This window comes from Hyperoodon ampullatus (assembly GCF_949752795.1).
Source record: "Hyperoodon ampullatus genome assembly, chromosome: 19".
Taxonomy (NCBI): domain Eukaryota; kingdom Metazoa; phylum Chordata; class Mammalia; order Artiodactyla; family Ziphiidae; genus Hyperoodon; species Hyperoodon ampullatus.
This window is the reverse complement of record NC_136932.1, coordinates 1488541-1502944: the sequence shown is the minus strand read 5'-3', so window position 1 is coordinate 1502944 and position 14404 is coordinate 1488541. Positions and strand designations below refer to the sequence as shown.

General features: G+C 37.3%; 1 protein-coding gene across 8 annotated transcripts in view; it reads right to left on the bottom strand.

The window, feature by feature from the left end:
* Positions 1-14404, bottom strand: part of SPAG9 (sperm associated antigen 9) — a gene marked incomplete at both ends in the record, with an annotated part of 135406 nt that overhangs the window by 66552 nt on the left and 54450 nt on the right. For 4 of the 8 annotated variants that reach the window (XM_079725956.1, XM_079725959.1, XM_079725958.1 and 1 more), the window contains 2 exons: positions 1509-1603; positions 6279-6349. In XM_079725956.1, the coding sequence (XP_079582082.1) occupies positions 1509-1603; positions 6279-6349 (166 nt within the window). Of the gene's footprint in view, positions 1-629; positions 791-1508; positions 1604-6278; positions 6350-14404 lie in introns of those variants that run through there. The other 4 variants (XM_079725963.1, XM_079725962.1, XM_079725961.1 and 1 more) reach the window with 1 other exon arrangement.

The following is a 14404-nucleotide window of genomic DNA, read 5'->3' as shown; positions in this document are numbered from 1 at the left end:
GAATAGGCTCTGTAAAGCTTTCATAACTTTGATGTGTAAATAATTGGGGGAAAAAAAGGAATTCCTTGCCCTAAAAGGTTTAAATCCTTTTGCTTTAAAATATATTTAGTTTTAGGAAGAAAATATTTAAGTTGTCAGTTCCCATGAGCTGCTATCAAAAATTGCAAAAACTGCAAAAAGGATGCCTGAACCTCCATCAGTCAAAGGATAGTTGGGACAAAATAAACACCTATGGCCTGTGCCTAATCAACTACAAGTCCCACCATAAAAGATTATTTGCTCCTAAATACTCAGATACTAAACGAAGAGACTGTGCAAATTTAGACCCAGTGCTTGACTCCTGCTCTCCCTTTACTCTTTGAACACTGCTTAAAACAAGAGCACACTGATCTTGTACTTGTGTACAAGTACAATCTGAAAATCTTTTTCTTAAGTTGGTGCTTTCCAAACACCAAGCCGTATCCCTAAGTGATAGCCCATAAATTACTATAAATAAGAAATGAAATCTCAGCTTCAATCCATTTTCCATTGTTTCAATCTGCAACAGAAATGGTTACAAAGAAGACCTGTGAAGCTAAAAATTCAAGAAAAACCAACTAAACAGGGACTTCTAAGAGAGACTAAAGTACCTGAGTATCCTTGGTAGGTTCTGCGTCAGAGCTGGCACTCCGGTAGAAATAGAAAAGTGCACAAGCAGCAAAACAGAGAGAGACACTAAGATAGCAGAATTAATGACCACCGCCCCGCCAACAAAGCCAAACACAAACAGCAGCATGCATCCAGGACTCATGGCGCTGTGCTGGCATGGTGAAACACCGGAACCAGGAGGCCTACACGGGGGCCAAAGGGGTATCTTTGTAGTGAGGATCTGTCATTCAGCTGCTGCCACAAAAACAATGCCATCAGCAGCAGCTTTCCACTCCATCCTGCAGCAGCTCCGAAGCGATGACGTCATCCCGCTCTCCCCACCTCATAACCATAGAGCTGCTGCTCCTAGCATTTATGCAGCAATCCAGAGCGACTGCAAGCCTATTAACTGTTTTCCTCTCCACTAAGAGTCCTGGCTTAGCTCATTGGCTACAATGCTTGGAGATCTACATAATTTATTCACACTCCTACATCAAACAGAAGTCTTAGCTAACTAACCCTTTCAAACATGCCTCTCTGTAACAAAAAGGACTTTTAAACCAATTATACAGGAGAAATGAAAAATTTTCATCATTCTCACAAATCAGACAATTTTAAACCTAGTGTAATCTTCATTAAATATCAGAAATCAATCAAAATACCTCGACGTGTTGCCATATAGCATGGCTCACAATTTACCTCTTCATTAGTGAAAGCTGTTCTGTTCCATGCTACTCTCTCCTGTAGCATTCCAACTACAGTAGAGAGCTTTTTGAATCAGCTTAACTATTGTTCCAGGATTAAAGAACAGAGAGAAACAGAAACAAACAGATTATTTTATTTCCCTTTTTCCCAAGGCAAAAATGTATTAAAAAGCTTACCTAATTCTACTATGAGCTGTGGACTCTAGTTGATCACCCCCTGAGAGCTGATGAAGTTTTGTTCTTTCTAAGTGTTCCATATAATTATGGATCATCTATTTTGAAGAAAGAAAAGAATACACAAAATTTTAAGACTAATACCTGGAATAAAGACATACTATTTTAGCAAGGGAAACCTCTTAATATAAATTTCTTATTTATCAGACTACATTCCATGTAAAAGAATATTAAGGATGAAATTTTCTTTTAACGGCAAAGGAATATGCAAATGCTTACATTTAAGGATGCTAGTGTCCGCAAAAGTAGCCAACATCTTGCTTAGCATAGCAAAAAACTTTTTTCGAACCCTGGCCACGCTTTCACTGTTGTGGCCAGGGTTCAATCCCTGGTCAGCGAACTGAGATCCCGCAGTGGCCCAGTGTGGCCGGATAAATAAATAAATATATTTTTTAAAGTATGCTTTTGTTGTGAAAATTTTACTTGGCATGCATGCATATACAAAAATTAAGAAGTATGTAAATCAATTTGAAACTGTTATTTACTTCAAATAAACAAAAAGATGAATTCTGATGCATGGATTAAGATGGGTAATTCTATCAAATCAAATATAAAAGAATCAATCAGGCTGTTCCCCAATTAAAACTAGCCCAAATAAGAAATGTATCAGACAAGGAAAAATGAATACAGAATCACATGGATAAGGCATATGAAAGCATTTTTAAAACTTTTAAATTTAAAGATTTTCTCTTTATCACCATTTAAAAAACAGTTTTGCAGAAATACAGTTTTTGTCTTTGTGTCAGTGAGTCAGAAATAATGAGCTGTTTCCTTCTTGTATCAGGGAAAACTTTAAGGGAAAAAATTTAAATGAGACTAGTATAACAAAGTGATGGTTGGGCCAAATAGATACCAATTTAAATTTTCAAAAGATTTTAGAAAATCTAAGTCAAATACTTTTATAATGGAGAGTGATTATATGAATTTGATTCGTTCAAATGGAAGAATCTAAGTTTCTTTAAGCATTCAAATGAATAGAAATCTCCCCTAGACTGCTTTTATAATAATTTATTGATATTTATTCAATATAGACAAATAAAAAGATTAAATAAAATTCAAAGATACAGAATCAGTTCTACCCCAAATAGTGCATTCTATAGATTGATTCTTGTCTTAAATGAATACGTTAAAAAATTTTTAATTTAGATGTTGAATTCCAAACCTTCTTCAAATGAATGACCCAAGTAACTATTTCTGACATTCCAAAATGGTCGACATAATGAAATTGGTTTCAACCCAATTAAACTAACACTTAATAGGAAAGAACAACAACAACAAAACTGGCAGCTAATATTTATTGAGCACCAACTACAAATCAGCCAGTGCATGTACATTGTTTCAATTAATCCTCACAACAACAATATGATTTTCTAGATAAATTCCAGTTTAAGGAGGCTAAAATAACTTGCCCAACTTGACCAGCTAGTTAATGATTAACTGTGCTCTAACTGTCAGCTAGTTGGCTTTGTGGCCAGAACTCAGGTCCATCTGACTCAGTCATCAGAGTAGTTAAGCATTATAGGACTCATGGTGTATCTGCCCTTTCAGTCAATTCTGGAGGCAGGCAATAAGTTCATTGTCCTTTCTTCCTCACACCCACAAGAAAACCCCACATCCTAAAGCATTTCCTGATGTCTGAAATAAAATATGCACCATATTCTATATATGCACAAAAAAGTAGAAACAATAAATTGTACATAAAAATTTAAGTTTTAATTACAGGGCTTCACAGAGTAGCTCTGGTTTTCTTAATAAAAAACTGAGTAGGGGGCACTGCTGCCAGGTAGAAAAGGGAGGTAGAGTAAAATAGGATACGCTTTAGACAACTTACTATTGGGTCCAACAGCCCCATCCCTCCTTATCTCAGAATGGCAACTCTCAATTTTCTCAGGTATGCACATTAATTCACACATATCCAGGAGTCATTTCAGCAACAAGTAGCTGGGGTCATGAAGAAGGGTCCCAAGCACACTGTTTAGAACATCCCAACTCCCCTCCCACTTAGAGAAATCTTCACAGCAGAGGTTGACTGTCAACTTTGGCTAAAACTGAAATGCAAGGCAATAGTTATTAGAAAAGCAAGGCAAAAATAGAGGTTTTGAAGACAAGTGGCATGAATCCTTTTAATTCTGTTGGCCTTGAATCCTTCCATATGCAGCTCAAAATCCTATAAGTATATCCACAAAGCCACTATTCTTAAAGTGGTTGAGATGGCATAAAACAAAGAGGCAAAGAAAATTTTCTAGTGCATTTAATGTCCATGTGTTTCATAACCTAAAAGCATTATTGAAAATTCAGGCAAGGGAATCAGACAGACCCAGGTTCAAATCCAGTCACATACTAGCATGGCATTTGGGACAAATCACTCCATCTTCTCTTTCTAAGCTTCAATCTGTAAAATGGGGGTGGATGATAAGAATTTACTCAGAGGATGAGATCAAAATGCATTTAAACAGTCCCTGATGTAAGACCGGGGTTCAAGGTTTTAGTGACTAATATAAGAGTATGTATATTTCCTCCAATGCCCTCTTCAAGGCATGTCTTCTTTCAAGCAAATTCAGTAATGTGTATAAAATTTTGAAGTTAATTAGAGAACAGTTATTCACATTACAAAAAGCGCAAGAGATTTCCCTTAAGCAGCAAACAATGCTTTTGATAAAAGTGCTTTTAAACAACTTTTTTGTAGCCTATAACAAAGGTTACCTTAGTTAGAAGTAACAGTGGAAAGATCAAGGTTAAATCCTTCAGACTTCCTTTCCCTGAAGGTTTTCAGAATTTACCTTTAAAGGACACCTAGTTCTTTAGCATTGGATAGCTATTTATAATTGCTAATTGAATTGTATTTCTAGTACAGCTGTATAAACACAGAAAAATGTGGGCTAGAATAGAAAAGACCCACATTTTAAAGCAGCCATATCTGTGTTATATAAACCTTCCTTGAGGCAGAACGAAATACAGAGAGCCTATCAGGGCAGAGGATAGAAGCTGCCTACGACTAAGGGTGGGGACCCTATGAAAATGCTACATGTAAGATCTGCCTTGGTTACTAGAGAGACCCAAATCTCTGCCTTGGTATTTCGGATTTTCCTGAGATCTTTTCTTCTTCCTGGGCTGTCCTTCTCTGAAGGAACAGAAATAGAAAAATTATTATATCTTTTCATTTGAAATTAAGATGTCAGGTTGCTTTTTCTGCTGGAACACATCTTCACTTTTGCTAAATACGTATATGAGAGAAAATATGAAATTTCACTTTACAATGATTTTTTTTCTAGACTGCATATTTTATACATATTTCAGTTTAACAATCCTCAACTATTACAAAGGTTAAAACTTCAGTGAAAAAACAAAATGACTATTCATTATTCATCACTATCAACTATTTATGGCACATAAACCTATTCCCCCAAACATGCTTATAATTATCAGCATTGATAAGCACTACTAATACAGGGCATTGTTCAGGCACTGAATTGAATGGTGTGAAAAGAACCAACAATAGACCTTTAACAATCAACTGTTCTTTAACAGTCTTAATATCTACCAAGTACCGTCTTATTAAAATGTGGTTATTTTTTACATACTGAAAAGGCTGCTGTGTAAGCTGTTCCTTTTTTTCAAGAGATCTATGGTTCCAGCCCTCTGTGGCCAATCTTTTCCCTCCACCACTAAGTATCAATTCTGTGACACTTCATGCTTAGTTTGTGGTTATGTAAGTTAAAACAGTAATAATCAAGCCTCACATGTCAGGAAGAAATTCCAGCACCTCCCCAAGAAAGTGTTAAGCACACTACTCTCCAAAGCAAATGAAACAGTGCAGTGGGGTTTTACATTCCTTAAAAGCAACAATATAGGTCCCTACCAGAGGCAGGATAAGAGATCACCCAAACTAGTGAGAGGAAAATGGAAGCTGAAGACTGGAACCATCTGTATCATGGGAAAGACTGGACTAGAAAGGGAAAGAGAGCAATTATTTTTTTCAGGTAACAGTGCATGCATCTATGAAAATTCTATTTATTTAGGTATGTGAACCCCAGAATGACCATGATACACAGAAACAATTTTCACATTAAGGAGATAGAAAGAAACAAAGGAAACATATAAAAGGCTGACAGAGAATCATAAAAAGGTTAAAAAACCCTCAAGTACATTTTCTAAATTGCTTTGAAGTGATTATGTGCTAGAGTTGTTCATCCAAAATACTGAAATTTCATGCAGAAAACCTGTTTTAGAGTCATTTTAATACATTATAATTTGTTTGTTATTTGTTATGAGCTTGATGCAAATAAGTCCTTTATACTGTATAAAGTCCCTACTGAATGTAGAGACTCTGACCAACAATTTACCAATCCATCATTTCCCAACAGGTAACAAAACAAATTATATCTGTTCTCTCACATTAGTATCACGTGTACTTTTTATTATGCACACATTAAGTTCTTACTTAACCAGCCAAAGACACAAGTATTGGAACTGCCTTAATAATTACACTACTCTGTGGCACACTAATTCACCACATGAAAAGTTAATGCCAGATAAAGGACATTAAAAGTCAACATTTGGTAACTAAGTGTATGATACATGAAATTTAAAGTCTTCTCAAAATAATCCCCAAGGATTATACTAACTGATTTTCAAAGAGAAATTAAGACACATTTTCTAAGGTTAATTTCTTTATCTCAATATTAGCATGGTAAGAACAACCTAGAAACCCACCTCTGTGTGTCTCTGATGTAATGCATTATATTCCTTCTTCAGTTCTGCTTCTCTTTCTTCAAGTCTGCTAACTGAAATTAAGATACATACACTTAATCAAAACAAAATATAAGAAATTTACTTGAAAATTCTATCTTTAAAACTTGGAATGGGTTATCCATAATCCTTGATAACTTCAGGACTCATTGCTCCATATGAAATTCTTGACAAAGCTCGTGACCTCATTTCATCATCCTTAATAAAACTTTTGGAGAGGGAATGAACAGAATTTTTAAAAAAACTAAACATCTGATTGCTTCTCCTAATATGTATATGTTTATCAGGTCATCCCCATCTAAGTAGGTTTTTAACATGATATAGAATTACCTCTTGGAAAAACACTTAACAAATCTCCTCATAGAAGTTTTAACCTGGGACTATGGTCCAAATCATTGATTTCTAATATTATTCCAGCTCTTTTTCACTACTGAGCAGTATGTGAACATGTCACTATTTGTAAGTACTTTCTCTACTTCAGGTCTTAATTTCAGGGACTCATCTTCTTTCATTTAGCTCCCTCTGCTGATGGAGTTTGTGTGAGCCACTACGTGGCTCATGGAGCACAACTTTGATACTTTAAAAAAAAGTTTTAAGATCCTGAGATGTAGAATGTCAGAACAGGATTTCACAGGAAAGAATGGTATCAGAGAGGAGTGATTCTGAGAGAAGATGGAATCCAAGCAGGACCACGAAGAAATTACAGTACCCAAGATAGATAGTGATGACAGTAGAGCAGGCAGGCACTGTTATCACAGAGAAGGGAACACAAAACCATGGAGGTGGCAAGGAAGAGGGGAGACCAGCCAGCCTGGAGGAGCCCATACTGGCTAAGGAGCAGTGGGAGACAGTCTGCTGGGGAGAAGTAAAGCTGGTGCTAAAGGAGCTTGTCAAGATACTCATTTAAGTCTGTCTGAAAGCATGAGAGAGAGCAGTTGTAAATGGTCTCTTGGTATAAGGGTCAGCTAGCTACAAACATGCAAGGCTGTTTGTAAGTGACAGCCAGTGACTGTGTCAGCTGGTTGTAGAAGTAACTACTATGAACTATAACAGCACATGCATGAATGTTTTCATATGCCTAATATTAACACACCAGACACCATATATCACATAACTTGTGCTGCCTGGTAAACTCATTTTTGGTTTGTGTAGCTTTGTTTGAATATATTGAAAATATACCATTAATTAGGAAACCTGTAGCTTTGACTTTTGATTTGTTTCTAATCAAGCCTATGTGTTGGCTCATTAAATTTGCAACAGTGAGTAAACACACTACAGTATCCATAGAATCACACTTTATCGGGCCAGGCAAGGCTTGAGGACATGGGCTGCTTATCTTATCTTGTGGCTGAAAGCAATAAAAAGCAAACCTATAAGGCAGCTGTTTTGTGATAACACAACAGATACTGAAACCATAATAAATTTTAGTGCAGCTTCTGTGATTTTTATTTAAAAACAGGAAATCCAAGTCACTTACCAATTAAGTTAATCTAAAAGCATAATCCTAAAACCACTGAGTGAACCATAAGTATTTTTAATTGCTCATCTGTGTGAATCAAAATTTTCCTGGTATTATGCAACCAAAACAAAAAATTAGAGGCTGAGACTAAAATAAAATTCCAACTATCATCCATAACCCTCAATTTCAAACTTGTGCTCAACAGTAGAGCCCCATTACTCCTGTCAACTAACTTAGTATAAATTCATAAGATAAATTTATATCACCATCACCACCACTACTACTAACAGCTAACATTATACAGTACTTGTTATGTAACATGCACTGTCCTACGTACTTTATATTAACTACCTTGAGCCTGACATTAACCTTATGATGACAGTTTAATACATTTCATTTTAGAGATAACACAACTGAAGTGAATAGGGGTTAAGGAACTTGCCCAAGTTCACAAAGCTAGTAAATGGCAAAACTACAATTCCTAATGGAAGAGACTAGATCCAGAATCAGCTTTTAATTACCATGGTATTCTGCCTCTCAAGAGATACTCTTTTAATTTGTTTTATATATTGGAGTCTACTTTAAAATTTCACTTTGGGGAAAAAAAGTATAAAGAGTACTTCTTTATTACTTGAAATAAAAACCCCTCTGTCTGGAAAGAACCTAATCACAGATACTACAAAACTCAAAGATATCAAACTGCCAAGTAAAATATGTACACAACTTTATTAATCATGATGAAATGCATATTAAAACCAAAATGTGGGAATTCCCAGGTGGTCCAATGGTTAGAACCCTGTGCTCTCACTGCCGAGGGCCCGGGTTTGATCCCTGGTCGGGGAACTAAGATCCCATAAGCCAGGCGGCGTGGCAAAAAAACAAACAAACAAAAAAGTAAAAAAACAAAATGCAACACTACTAAATACCTATCAGAATAGCTAAAATGAAAAACAGTGTTGGTAAGGAACAAGTTCTGGTAAGGAACTTTTATACACTGCTGGTGGGAGTATAAATTGGTACACCCAATTTGAAAACTGGCAAGATTTAATAAAGTTAATATTTGCCAACCCTATGACAAAACAAGTTCATTACTATGAAATATGTCTATGTGTCCACCAAAAGGCATTTAAGACAATACTCAAAGCATCACTATTTGTGCCCCAACCTGGAATCAACCCAAATATCCACCAACAGCAAAATGGATAAATATTCATGTACTGGAATACTATATAATAATGAGAATGAGGAAATTATTGCTGTACACAACATCATGGACAAATCTCACAAACAGGATATTGAGGAAAAGAAGCAGAAGCAAAAGAATACAAAGTTCATATACATACATAACTAATCTAAAACTAATCTAACGTGTTAGAAGTCAGGATAGTGGTTACTTTTGGGGAGGAGTTATGACCTGATGAATTTACTGTGTATACAGCCCAACCCCACCCCAGTCCAAACATAATGTGTACCCATTCACACAAGCACTTTCTTTGGCTTGAATACTCATCATTCTTTATGTTCTCCAACAACTCCTATAAATTCAACATATAGCACAGGATTTAAACAGACTATTCAGAACCATAACAAATAAGCTGTATTGATTCATCATTAAAATGTATAGGGAGATGAGCAAAAAATGTTACCAGATTGGAGAATTTTAAAAAGAAATAGGGCTTCCCTGGTGGCGCAGTGGTTAAGAATCCGCCTGCCAGTGCAGGGGACACGGGTTCAAGCCCTGGTCTGGGAAGATCCCACATACCGCGGAGCAACTAAGCCCGTGAGCCACAACTACTGAGCCTGCACTCTACAGCCCACGAGCCACAACTGCTAAGCTCGCGTGCTACAACTACTGAAGCCCATGCACCTACAGCCCGTGCTCCACAACAAGAGAAGCCACTGCAACGAGAAGCCTGTGCACCGCAACAAAGAGTAGCTCCCACTCGCCGCAACTAGAGAAAGCCCGCGTGCAGCAACAAAGACCCAATGGAGCCAAAAAATAAATAAATAAATAATTTTAAAAACAAAGAAAGAGGGCCTCCCTGGTGGCGCAGTGGTTGAGAGTCCGCCTGCCGATGCAGGGGATACGGGTTCGTGCCCCGGTCTGGGAGGATCCCATATGCCGCGGAGCGGCTGGGCCCGTGGGCCATGGCTGCTGGGCCTGCGCGTCCGGAGCCTGTGCTCCGCAACGGGAGAGGCCACAGCAGTGAGAGGCCCGCATACCACAAAAAAAAAAAAAAAAAAAAAAAAAAACAAAGAAAGAAAGGAAGAAAGAAAAAATGATTGCCATCATTGGAGGATAAATCGGAATTACTCTTTTGAAGGTCACATTGGTGATATGTATTAAAATAAGCAATGTGTATATCCTTTGACCAATTGTTACTATTCATTTGAAAAGGGCCTAGAATAGGACCTCACACACCTGTGTCTTTCAAATACAACAATTAAAGGTACTGTTAAAATGAATGCAGTATTATCATAAATGCTGACATGGGACGGTGCCTAGAAATTAATGGAAGGATGTTGAATATTACTGCTATATCTGAAATTTAAAAATATAAAACAATGCATAGTATGATGTCACTAGGATGTCTACAAAGTCAAAACGAACTGATTTTCTCTCCCAAACATGCTCTTTCTCATAATCTTCTTACTCAGGCAAAAATCTTGCAACTAGGGCTTCCCTGGTGGCGCAGTGGTTGAGAGTCCGCCTGCCGATGCAGGGGACACGGGTTCGTGCCCCGGTCCGGGAAGATCCCACATGCCGCGGAGCGGCTGGGCCCGTGAGCCATGGCCGCTGAGCCTGCGCGTCCGGAGCCTGTGCTCCGCAACGGGAGAGGTCACAACAGTGAGAGGCCCGTGTACTGCAAAAAAAAAAAAAAAAAAAAAAACCACAAGGAGACATCATTTCATACCTGTGGGAATTGACTGTTACCAAAAAGACAAGAAATAACAAGTGTTTGAAACGATGTGGAGAAAAGAGAACCCTTGTATACTGTTGGTGGGAATGTAAATTGGTATAGCCACTATGGAAAACAGTATGGAGGATCCCCAAAAAATAAAAAACAGAATTACCATACAATCCAGTAATTCACTTCCGAATATTTATCTCAAGATAATGAAAACACTAATTCCAAAAGGTATATGCACCCTAATGTTCATGGCAGCATTATTTACAGTAGCTAAGATATGGAAGCAACCTAAGTGCCCATCAACAGATGAATGGATAAAGAAGATGTGGCATATATATATATATATATATATATATATATATATATATATGAAGTGGAATATTGCTCAGTCATAGAAAGAATGAAATCTTGCCATTTATGACAACATGAATGAACCTGAGGATATTACCCTAAGTGAAATAGACAGAGAAAGACAAGTACCATATGATCTCACTTACATGTAGGATCTAAAAAACAAAAGAAATATAACAAAACAGAAATAGACTCATAGATACAGAGAACAAACTACTGCTTGCCAGAGGGAAGGGTGGTAGCAGAGGAGTGAAATAAGTGAAGGGGATTAAGAGGTACAAACTTCCAGTTATAAAATAAATAAGTCATGGGGGATGTAATTATAACAAAGAGAATAGTCAATAATATTTTAATAAGTTTGTACGGTGACGGACGGTAACGACTTATAGTGGTGATCATTTTGTGATGCATAAAATATCAAATCATTATGCTGAACACCTGAAACTAATATATTTTAAGTCAATTATACTTCAAAATTAATGAAATGGTAATAAGCTTCTCTAGCATAAGTATTATATACTTCCATCTTCCTCTTCACTCCAGTACAACTACTTAGTCTACTTACCTGAGGCCCTAAAATAATTTATTTCTCTATCCCATTAAAATTAAATAGGTTTTGGGACTTCCCTGGTGGCAGAGTAGTTAAGAATCTACCTGCCAATGCAGGGCACACAGGTTCGATCCCTGGTCTGGGAAGATCTCACATGCCACGGAGCAACTAAGCCAGTGTGCCACAACTACTAAGCCTGCACTCTAGAGCCCACGAGCCACAACTACTGAGCCTGCACACCACAACTACTGAAGCCCGCACACCCTAGAGCCCATGTGCCGCAACTACTGAGCCCATGTGCTGCAACTACTGAAGCCCGTGTGCCTAGAGCCCATGCTCTGCAACAAGAGAAACCACCGCAATGAGAAGCCCACACACCGCAACAAAGAGTAGCCCCCACTCACTGCAACTAGAGAAAGCCTGTGTGCAGCAACGAAGACCCAACACAGACTCACACACACACACACACAAATTAAATAGGTTTTTTCTTTTGTATAGTTACACCCAGGTGTATTATACAAATCAAAACAAGACCACTAATATATTACCAGTTAACTAGTAGACAACCATAATCAAAAGAATATGATTCAAAGATAGTTCAAATATTAAGTTATCTACTTCTCCACTTATGAACTAGTAACTAGACTCATCAGGATGCCAATGAGAAACCCAAAGGATATCTTCCCAAAGTGGATGTTCACTGTATTAAACTCTACAAAACTAGGTAGGCTTTCAGACAGCCAAGGAAGAGTTTTGGTTGATTCTAGTTCTGAGACCAGCAGGATAAACAGGCAATTAAAGGGGTCGGGGGTGGCCATAAAATGTAGTATATATGCATATGATGGAATATTATTCAGCCTTAAAAAGGAATTAAGTAACGACACACGCTACAACGTAGATGAACCTTACGCTAAGTGAAAGAAGCCAGTCACAAAAGACCATATATTATATGATTTCATTTATATGAAATTCCAGAATAGGCAAATCCATAGAGACAGAGAGCAGATTAGTGGGTACTAAGGGCTGAGGGAAAGCCAGGAACCATGAGTGCTAACAGGTATGGTGTTTCCTTTTGGAATGATGGTGTTCTAGAATTTTATAGTGATGATGGTTGTACAACTTTATGAATATACTAAAAACCATTGAATTGTATACTCTAAAATGGTGGATTTTATTGTATGGAAATTACATTTTTTTAAAGGGGCAGGAAGTGTCATTCAAAGTCTATTCCTTAACATAAGCATCGGAAAATTGCATCTCAATTTAACAGTAACCTATTTTTTTAGAGTAAAAGTCAGGAAGTTAAGGGAACAAAAAAGAAAATCTCAACACTTAGTAAATGTTTGTTGAATAAATGAATGAATATTCAGTGAAGAGTTTTAAAGCGATAATAAAAATTAAACCAGAGTAACCTTGAAGTTATTAAAAAAATCAGATGAGAGTACAAATCATAAATGCTATATTTTCATTAAAGTTTCCTCACCTTCTCTTCCTCAGGTTACTCACAGTAGAAAGAATAGGCATATGGTTGCTAAGCTTTAGTTACATTCCCTCCCTTGCCTCAACACTTGAGCAAAATCACGTACCATCTACTAAGGCTGTTAGGCTAAGGCAAAGACTAGCCGATACTAACCAAAGCAGTTTCTCTTTTTCTTGGGACACATAGCTAGACTACATATCCCAGCCTCTGTAAGTGAGCTTCTAACTGAGTTATATAGCCAATGAAGTAGAAGTGAAAGCTATGTGTGCTACTCCTAGGCCTGGCCCAATAAAAACCTTCCACACAATCCTCCATTCTCTTTCCCCTTCCTCCAACTCAATGTAGGTATGACAAACTTGGAGCAAAGTTGGAAAGGGCGTGTGTCTCCAAAGGAGCCACCCATGTATCAGAAACATCCAATTTAAATTTCACATAGGGAGGGAATTCCCTGGCGGTCCAGTGGTTAGGACTCAGCGTTTTCAGTGTTGTGGCCTGGGTTCAATCCCTGGTTTGGGAAGTAAGATCCTGCAAGCCACGCAGTGCAGCCAATCAATCAATCAATCAATATAAAGAAAGAAAGAAGTTTCACACGAACAAGAAATAACATAACATCTGAATCATTATATATGTCTTTTGAAGCTTGTTTGCTACAGCAACTAGAGTTACCTTAACTCATACATTAGCTTGTAAACACACATTAAAAACCTTTTAAAAGGCATTCTAAATTATCAAAGGCATGTCACTTCGTGGTGCTTAAGAATAGTTTGTTATTCTGGATGATTTTCTGAATGTTGTTTTGGCCATTATTTTCTCCAACCTAACATCTCCAGCAAGTATCTTGACAGAAACTATCAATGACTTCCCACATTTCACGTTTTCTTTATCTGTACTGTGATTCTGAATATTAGCATTATATTTTTAGGTATATGAGTTAACCAAGATCATATAAAACAAATTCAGAACCTCTCACTCTCTTCTTAAAATACTTACATCAGTACAACAACACAGTCAATGGACTCAAGTTTTCTCAAGGCCTAAGTCACATGAGATGGTATAGTGTTTAACTGAGAAGTACCTTTAAATGCTGGGAAGAGCTTTATCTTCAAAGTCCTGAATGCCACCCAGTAATCAGTAAGGGGAAAAGAAAAGAGAAGTAGAAGGGAAGGGAAAGTTGGGAAAGAAAGGCCCACCAGGGCAACGATGGTAGACATCCCCCAAAACCTCAAGTATCATAAAGTTAACCTATACGTACACTGTTGTATTATATCTGAAATGTTTAAACAAGAAAAGATCGTTTCTTGTTTAACAGTTCCCATGTGAACCCAAACCTCAAAATGA